The sequence below is a fragment of the Primulina eburnea genome, chromosome 13 (assembly GCF_022965805.1).
Source record: "Primulina eburnea isolate SZY01 chromosome 13, ASM2296580v1, whole genome shotgun sequence".
NCBI classification, from domain to species: Eukaryota; Viridiplantae; Streptophyta; class Magnoliopsida; order Lamiales; family Gesneriaceae; genus Primulina; species Primulina eburnea.
Window position 1 is genome coordinate 27,815,342 of NC_133113.1, and position 9,646 is coordinate 27,824,987.

The following is a 9,646-nucleotide window of genomic DNA, read 5'->3' on the forward strand; positions in this document are numbered from 1 at the left end:
TGAATCATATGAGTCTCCATATTTTATGGGAAACTCCATATTGATTTTCTCTTCCCTTTTATTTAATGTAATCGTAACATATAATGAATATAAATGTCGAATATATTAATAATAATGGAGATCGATAAAAAAAAATATATGCGTCGAACTTTAAAAAGAACGTGATATGATTCAAGAAAAAAGTTTGTGTGAGGGTAGCTTGTAAGAATATATATATATATATATATATATATATATAATATTGAATTCAAATAAATTTCAAGATTTTTCTCTAAGTATACATTTAAAGAAAATGAATGTCATTTTTGAGTGAATCTGTGAGACGGGTCAACCTAACCCAAATTTACAATAAAAAGTAATACTTTTTTATGTATGACTTAAATATCTGTCTTACAAATACAATCCGTGGAACCATCTCAGATTAGTTTTTACCATCATTTTTGGTGTTCATAAAAGTTATAAAGTATAGATAACTGGATTCATAGCTGCCCCTTTATTCAATTTTAAAAAATAAAAGGACAGAACATAAATTGCGATGAATTTCTCGTACTCCTCGACTAACAAATTCTGATGTTACATGAGAAAAATCTAAAGTATTTGCTGAAAAAACCAAAGAAATACTCCACCAAAAAGAAATAAATGCTCACAACAAATGGTGATTTGCTAAATCAATTCTTTGAAAATTCTCTCGTTTTTTAGAATTTATTTCGTTACACCAAAAAATTCCATACCCGTGCGTCAGACTAGGGTTTTTCTTACAGAGTTGCGTCAATGCAAATTTCTCAGTATTCCGTTGTCATGTTGTTATTATTAAATTTTTTAGTTTAAAGTAATAATTTATTTAGTTACTAAATCACTCGAAACTTTCTTAAATTCGCTAAAACATCAGCATTTGCTTAAAGCAGACTACTGCAGCCTTCCATTCTCCTTGATTATATCAGTTTATTTTGTTATTTTTGAATTCTCACAATTTGGGCTTTTTAAGTGTTTCCATTTGTTTCTCCATGGATTTTTGTTGAATTTTTGGGGTATGAAGGCATGAACTTGGAGAGACTGCTCGTGGGTGTTGAATGAGACTTCCTTCCGTGTTTTCTTGAGGTGAAAAATCTGTTGCGGAAGATGATAGCAGAGAAGCCTAGCTGGATTACGCATGGGGGCACACAGATTTTCTCCATTGACATTCAACCGGGTGGCCTCAGGTTCGCCTCTGGTGGTGGTGATCATAAGGTATATTCTCCTTTTTATCTTTGCTTTCGCTTAATTCATTTCAACTCTTAATATGTTTTCTGCTGATGTTGAGGTTTTGTGAAAGATTGGAACTTTATATAATGCTCCAGAAAATTAAGTAGGAAACAGAAAGTTATGGTAACGCCTGAAGAGTTTTGAAAAGATGTGAATTTGGAGTGATGGGAAAGAGAGATCAAGGAATTGAGGTCATAATGAAGAGTACTTATCCTCCATTATAATCTTTACCTTTTAATATAATCTGAATTTCAACTAGTGTAGCTGACAGACACAAATAGCTAATGATTGATAACAAGATTGGAACATTCACTCTGTATGCGAGCAGTCACTGATGGCCAGATACATAACGGTCTCCAATCATCGGGAAGCTCTTCCTCTAGGGACACGTGGAACGATAAATATTTTATCCGAGATTGTGTTAATAAGTTGGCCGACGCTGTTTTGGCATCCTTGATTTTTTAAAAAAACAGATCTCTCTAGGCTGCATCTATATATATTCCTCTAATTGAAACCGAAATCCTTTAAATAAATACCTTGTTGGTTTTAGTTTTATTTTGATATATCGGTGATTTATTTTATGCTTTAGTTTTATCACCATTTGTACTGATTGTGCGATTATAGTTTTCAGGATAAGATGTGTGCATATAAAATTCCAACCATAAATCTTATTCTTTGACATTGAGTTATCAAATGGTGACTTTCAATGACCTATTGGAATTTCTTCGGAATCAATGCTTAGTTAGGAAAGCCATAACCTTCTAAGTATCTGAATCATTGGATGTTTACTTTCAAATCCCTCGTATAATGTTAGTCTTGATTTAAGTGGCATTTTATGTTAAATGCATCACTAATATTGTGACTGATGAATTGAAGATACTGCCATCATTTCCTTTTTTAAATATCAATGATACAGTAATGTTACTAGTTTATTTTTTATCATGTGCATTTATATTATGTTTTTTGTTTTAATGATGTCCGACACGGTGATATAAATAATTGCATGTTGTCAGTCTCATTTCTCTATATTGCTGTAAAATAATGGAGTCCCTGTCTTATTTCAGGTTCGCATTTGGAACATGAAATCAGTGGGCAGAGAATTGCAGGCTGACGGTTCTGCACTAAAACTTCTAGCAACAATGCGTGATCATTTTGGGTCCGTTAACTGTGTGAGGTGGGCTAAGCATGGTCGCTATCTTGCTTCTGGGTCTGATGATCAAGTAATTCTTATTCACGAGAGGAAGCCAGGTTCAGGGACTATGGAATTTGGTAGTGGAGAACCACCAGATATTGAGAACTGGAAAGTTGCCATGACTTTGAGGGGGCACACTGCAGATGTGGTAATACAGATTTTTGTAAATACCTAATTTCCTTCCTTTCTGTTAATCCGTTAAAGTCTTTAAATGGGGCACGCTAGTTAAATCTATGTTACATTATATGACGTTAAAAACACAGATTGTTTCAATCCGATCTTTCGCGTAGTTTAATTTTTGTTTGATTTACTTTGATCATTTCTTTTGATTGTGTCATTTGCCCTCTAATCAAGAAGGTGTTTTTGTTCTGTTTGATTAAGTAGGTGGATCTCAACTGGTCTCCTGATGACTCTAAATTGGCTAGTGGAAGTTTGGATAATACAGTTCATATCTGGGATATGAGCAATGGCATTTGCACTGCTATTCTCAGGGGGCACTCTAGTCTGGTAAAGGGAGTTGCTTGGGATCCAATTGGTTCATTCATAGCTAGTCAATCGGATGACAAGACTGTCATAATTTGGCGAACAAGTGACTGGAGCCTTGCTCATAGAACTGACGGTCACTGGGCTAAATCTGTATGTGGGCTATGGCATTGAATGAATACTTTTTTATTTTTAACTTTTTCTACTTGCCTTAACCTGTCTATGAGTTTTTAAGGATTTGATTTTCCTTATTTATTGATACATGTTGCATGTTGCACAATGCGATTTTTTAAAATTTCAGCTTGGATCCACCTTCTTCAGGCGGCTTTCCTGGTCTCCTTGTGGCCATTTTATAACTACAACGCACGGCTTTCAAAAGCCAAGGCATTCTGCTCCTGTTCTCGAGAGAGGGGAATGGTCTGCCACTTTTGACTTTTTAGGTCATAACTCCCCAATCATTGTTGTTAAGTTTAACCATTCAATGTTTAGAAGGAATATATCCAATTCTCATGACTTCAAAACTTCATCTCTTGGGTGGGCCAATGGTTCTTTGAAGACTGAAGGAAAAGATTCACAGCCATATAATGTTATTGCAATTGGAAGCCAGGACCGCACTATAACTCTGTGGACTACTGCAAGTCCTCGCCCTCTCTTTGTAGCTAAGCATTTTTTTGCTCAAAGTGTTGTAGATCTAACCTGGTAACTTTACCTCTCTGATATCTGCAATTAGCTTATCCAAACTCAGATATACCTTTATTTCTTTGTCTTAAATTTTGCCTGCGATTGCAGGAGCCCTGATGGATTCTCACTTTTTGCTTGTTCGTTGGATGGGACCGTGGCTACATTCCATTTTGATGTAAATGAAATAGGACATAAGCTAACTGATGCTGAATTAGATGATTTGAAGACAAACCGCTACGGTGATGTCATGGGACAACAAGGGAATTTAGCTGAAACTCCTGCACAGTTGTTGCTTGAAGTAGCTACTACAAAGAAGACTACTGGTAAGAAGAAGAATGTGGTTGTCTCAGATAATCAAGCATCTGTAAAACCTGCTGGCAACTTGGTGGCTACAACAAAAACCAACAAGGCACATCTCACTGATGCAAAGAAAATTGAGGATCCTATCAGTGACAGGCCAAATAAAGCAACCCCCACTCGGAAGTCAAGTCCAATCAAACAAAAAGAATACAGATGTCCTGATGGTCGAAAGAGGATAATACCAGAAGCAGTTGGAGTGACAGCCCATCAGGAAAGACCCTCGATTGGTGCTCAGTCCGAAGCTCTTGAATACCCGGTGAAATCCTTGAAACTCCATAAGCATGATAATGGGCTAATACGTACTGATGTGAATTCTGTAGAAGTGCCCATCCAGAAAGTAGTAGGTGGTAATGCTGATCCGAAGGAGTGTTTTGGTGTCACATCTAGAGTAACTATTAGTGAGAACTTGGTCGTCGAGAAGGTTCCAGCTTCTGGGAATAAAGAAAAAAGTAAACATGTCGAGCACAGTGGTCCTCTAGCTTCTGGTGATATTCTCTCAATAAAAGTATATGACAAGAAAGAAGGTGATGATGCTATATTACCTGTTTGTTTGGAAGCTCATCCAAGGGAGCATGCAGTAAATGACATTGTAGGGGTGGGAAACTCTTTTATGATAAATGAAACAGAACTTTCATGCACAAGAGGGTCTCAAATCATGTGGTCAGACAGGATCTGTGGAAAAGTCACTGTTTTGGCTGGAAATTCTAATTTTTGGGCTGTTGGGTGTGAAGATGGATGTCTACAGGTTAGTATGCTTGCTGCCGCACTTTTAATGCTTGAAAGAACGTAGTCAAAAGCGTCTTGCACTGCTGAAATTGAATTTCTGGCAACCCTTCCCTGATAAAATGCTAAATTGAATTTTGTGGAATGTTACCTAGCTGAGTGATTTGATGGATTGACATGATTTTGGGTTTATTCAATTTCTGACATGCAGTTACTAGTATGAATATTCTCTGTCTAAGGGTTCCCATTTTCATGCAAAGGAGAAATGCAATCAGTTAAGCCTACCCTACTTGCAAGCTCTTATCAACGCAAACAAATGGGACTTTTTTCCATCCTTTATTATTTATCAGTCACCCTCCGCCTGATAGCATACCTGTATCATCTCATGTCAGTACCGATATGCAAGTGATTTTGTCAGACTCTGTTGTGGAACTTATGGTCCTTGGTAAAGGTCTAAAGAATCTGGTTATAGGGCAATTGAGCGATTGGTCATTTAGATCGCTGATTTGTTTGTGGGTTTTTCGGACTTTTCTACCTATGTTGGAAGAAATAAGTTTATAGGCTTGTTTTCTCAAAAAACCCTCACGATCTTACTGCCCATTGGAATATTAAATATGATATTTATTCCACTTATTTTGTCTGTTAGATACAAATAGGATACTACTTCAATAAAGAAATCAACGACTAATTATGCAAGAAAAATAAGAAAGTATAATAAATTAGAAAACTAGAATCCTATAGTCTTAAAGCTGGCTGATATCCTCATTCCTTGACTGAAGCTGGCTGATATCCTCATTCTTTGCTATCCTTATCCCTTGACTGGAGCTGGTTCATATCCACCTTCCTTGATTTAAATTTTCCATGTGTGAATCGACAATATACTAGCTCGCTTCCTTGTTGGGCCCCAATATTGAGCTGCTGGTTTGGATCTTCATTTTCCTTGATTCAGGCTTTTGTGCCTGTTACAGACTCGTGATGAATATTTTGTAGTATGTGTTTCGTTTGATAGATTTGGTGTTTAGTGAATAGATTTGACGTGTGAATTTCAAATAAACTTGATTTGGAAGTATTTGAAATTCATTTAGATTGCATTTGGATGGACTTACTTGGATTTGAGAAAAGGATTCGAGGGAACGGATTTTATATGGCACCACTTTGTGGTAATTTGAAAGTCGAAATCTATATATCAATTAATAAACAAGTTGAAAATGAAAATTGGAGAATTTCAAATTCATTGAATTCAAAAGTATCAAAGCAAATTTGATGGATCTAAAATTCTTTGATTTTAATATTTGGATCCACATGCTCCCTTACGGCTTACATAATAGAAATACAAGTTTAAATAATGGGGAAATAATTTAAAATTCAAGTAACTTAATCACAAACGATTGCCATGGATTTGAATAATGAATTTGTAGTCTTTTGATTTCAAATTATCAATTCAAATATTCCTTCATATTTTTGGGCATGCTAGAAATCTCCTTGAAATTCATTTGATTTTCCCTTCCCCGATGCACAAGGTTGATCTTCTTAATCAACTACAAAACATTTGCTTTGCTGGCAATAATCAGAGAGTGGGATAAGCATTGCAAAGTTCTGTATTTTAATGACTGTGAGCAATGGAACCAGCTGAGTTAATGCCACAAACTTCAAGTTTTGTTTGTTTGTGATAAAATTTAGTTTGTTGATTTCAAATACTAATTACATTAGTCCCTGAGAAGGTTTATACAAATCGTGGGAGACGCGCTATGCCAATCATGATGATGGGATCTGCGGCCGTATTTATCGATTGTGATGAATTTTGGAAGCTGTTGCTTGTCACGAGGAAGGGGTCCTTGTATGTTTGGGATCTTCAAAACAGGAAATGTATACTCCATGACTCCTTGGTTTCACTGATTACTACAAACCTGACGCCCAAAGCTAAAGATAACGGTAAATAGAAAGGCAATTGATTATGAAGCAGTATAGTGGCTTTGTAAATGATGAAGAATGTGACTTTTCATTGATTCAAATCTTTGCTTTCTTGAACTTCCTCCAGGCACAATCAAAGTTATTTCTGCAAAGTTTTCAAAAGCTGGTTCACCCCTTGTTGTTTTGGCTACACGCCATGCTTACCTCTTTGATGTGAGCCTTATGTGTTGGTTGAGGGTCGCAGATGATTGTTTCTCTGCATCAAACTTTGCTAGCTCTTGGAGTTTTGGCTCATCCCACAGTGGTGAGTTGGCAGCATTGCAGGTTGATGTCAGGAAATTCCAGGCCCGGAAACCAGTGTGGACTAGGTCTGTATGCATGTTTTACAGAACTTCAATCTTTTAATGATCTTTTGCTGATATTTTAAACATTATGATAAAATTGAATCCCGTGATATTGCCTTCATCGGGAGCATTAAATTACGTTTTGGAGCCTTCATATAATAGTTCTGGCATGAATTTCAGTTGCTGACCTTTCATTCCGTTCTTTCTTTGACGAACTTATGTTATAAGATGATATGAAGCTACCTAATATTCTACTTGGAATATAATAACATTCAACTTTTACATTTATAGTAATGGTTTTTGGCCTTGGATATTAGCGTTTTTGCTCATCTGTACTAGTCCACTTTAGTTGCTTTTTAAGTGGATACTTCGTATCATCTTCCAAGGTTTTTTAGAAGAAATTTACCTCAGGGTGTTTACATTGTGCAGAGGGACTGATGACAAGGTGCAAACACGAGCCCATTTGGAAGCTCAGGTGGCATCTGCGCTGAGTTTGAGATCCCCAAATGAGTATCGCCAATGTCTTCTGTCTTACGTTCGCTTTTTAACAAGGTTTGCTGCATTACTTACTTTTTATGTTGTGTTTAAACCAAAGATCCGGCTATTCTTCATAATAGGAAGGATTTATACACATGGAACTCAGTAGCGTTCGATTAATTGACTTGTACCCATAAATAATTATTAAGGTCTCAAGGCTCATCAAGACACCGGGAGGTTTTGGACTTGAGGGCTACTATAGAACATCACTAATTGTTCAGGCATGCCTTGCGCCTGACCTGAAGGCATGCGCCTATCCTAACAATGTAGTTGCCTGTTCAAGATTAGTATGCCTTGAGCGTCTCCAGCCGCACTGGCTGGAGCCTGATGAGCCTTGCACCTTCCAAGGCATGTTTTTAACAACACCGCTTGTACCATGTAGACTTGTGATGGTAGTAAACATTTTGAGAGATCTCCAATTATTAAAACTATTTTGCTCTAAATTGAGGTGTTATTTCTTACTCTCAATTTTAATCCAAAAACATGGAATTTTTTTGAAGAGTTATGCAAATAATACACGTGGAGTAGTTGACTATCTTTCTATAGAGAAGAACGGCTGTGCTTGATAGTCAGTCAAGTAGATTTTTTGTTTTCAAGTGTCATCACTTCGTATATTCTTTGAAAATGCAGAGAGGCAGATGACGTGCCGTTTACGAGAAGTTTGTGAGAGCTTTCTTGGACCTCCCATTGGAATGGTTGAATCTGGATCAACTGACTCTAAAACGCCAGAGTGGGACCCTTGCGTGCTTGTAAGGCCTCATCTTGTTCTTTGATTATTTTTTTTGTAGTTGTCACCAGAAGTGAAATTCATTTATTTCTCTTTCTGTGTTTTTTAAATGGGATTATTAAACTTGTCCCTATACCCTAATCTTAGGGTCTTGGTAGAAGATTTATACTCGAATATTTTTTTCTTTTTTTTACTATTCTAACCTTGAAATCCCCAGAGCTGCCATTTCACGGTTTCTTTTTATTGTACGATTAGACTACCTTTAATAGAAAAAAATGCCAAAGAAGACTTGCACATAATGAGCAGGGAGGATATGGCTTTCTTGGGTAGGTTAAAGTTGATTTAATAATCTCCTAATTTTCTCGCCAATTTCAGGCTCCATCTCTTATTTATTAGACTGAACAGAATTAGATCGAGATAATAAATTCATTTGGGTTCATACGAAAACTGTTTTATCGTCAACCTTGTAAGCTCTCCTTTTATGTGTTTATACACAACTTCTTAGTATAAGCGTTTTCTGTTCCTTCTTTCATTTTAAATATTTAAAAGTGGTGGAAAGCAATTGTCCATGTGGAGAAAGGAATTGAGTTCCTCTCAGAGTCTCAGTGGCTATGGCTTGTCTGTTTGCGTTGTCCCGATTGAAATCTTGGCCTTGTGACAGGGAATGAACAAGCACAGCCTACTTCAGGAAGATATTCTTCCAGCTATGGCATCGAACAGAAATGTTCAACGGTTACTCAACGAGTTCATGGATCTACTATCTGAATATCACTCAGCCGAACTAAACCTCAAACAGATGAATCTCACCTCAGATAGAATGGATACCGACCCTCCTGCAATGGATAAAATGAGTTCAGATTTGATAGCCCCTAACTTACCAAGTTCTACCAGTCATTGATACAGAACAATAATCTGGATCATTCTGCCTCGGATCAGCTAGCAGTGACTGAAAAGCGTTCTTGATCTCAATAAATTTATTGGGTGATTTTAGGAATGCCAAATGCTAACAATATGTTCGTCTCCCAGCTGGAGCGGATTTTGTAGCGCGCAAGGATGTGACATTGTGGGAGCTGTAAAAAAATTTGTGCGTTATAGCTGTTAATAGTTTTACTGAATCAATCTACTTGTTTTTGGACATGTACATTTTCTAATATCAAGCAAAACTTATCTCCCGCAGATTAAAGATTGTAAAGTTATTCAAGTACCTTTGGTCGGGCCTTCCATCTGCTGCTATTAGTTACTAATGTTAGTATTGTGTTATTGTTGGTCCTGAAGTGAATACGAACGCTTTTATCTATGGGACAATCGAAAAGTATACATGTATGTTAGATTAACTGTCGGTGGAGAACATCTGTATGACACTCTAAATTATGGTTACTGTCTAGTACGTTGTATGAGATAATCAAACTATGATTATTGTTTGGTACGTTGCATGAGATAATTAGA

General features: G+C 36.7%; 1 protein-coding gene across 4 annotated transcripts; it reads left to right on the top strand.

The window, feature by feature from the left end:
* The first annotated feature begins 525 nt into the window (after nucleotides 1–525).
* On the top strand, nucleotides 526–9,396 carry LOC140810965 (protein HIRA-like). 4 transcript variants are annotated; one of them, XM_073168900.1, is made up of 10 exons: nucleotides 526–655; nucleotides 1,037–1,227; nucleotides 2,307–2,582; nucleotides 2,819–3,070; nucleotides 3,219–3,616; nucleotides 3,707–4,703; nucleotides 6,403–6,613; nucleotides 6,720–6,960; nucleotides 7,366–7,488; nucleotides 7,623–7,701. In XM_073168900.1, the coding sequence occupies exons 2-10, from the start codon at nucleotides 1,120–1,122 to the stop codon at nucleotides 7,684–7,686; spliced, it is 2,670 nt and encodes an 889-aa protein (XP_073025001.1). In that variant the 5' UTR covers nucleotides 526–655; nucleotides 1,037–1,119; the 3' UTR covers nucleotides 7,687–7,701. The 4 variants fall into 4 exon arrangements, 3 of the variants coding, with proteins under 3 accessions (XP_073025001.1, XP_073025002.1, XP_073025000.1); XM_073168901.1 differs by lacking the exons at nucleotides 526–655; nucleotides 7,623–7,701 and adding exons at nucleotides 8,112–8,222; nucleotides 8,862–9,396 and having other exon boundaries at nucleotides 681–1,227; nucleotides 7,366–7,495; XR_012113366.1 differs by lacking the exons at nucleotides 526–655; nucleotides 7,623–7,701 and adding exons at nucleotides 8,104–8,222; nucleotides 8,862–9,086 and having other exon boundaries at nucleotides 682–1,227.
* Nucleotides 9,397–9,646: the final 250 nt, after the last annotated feature.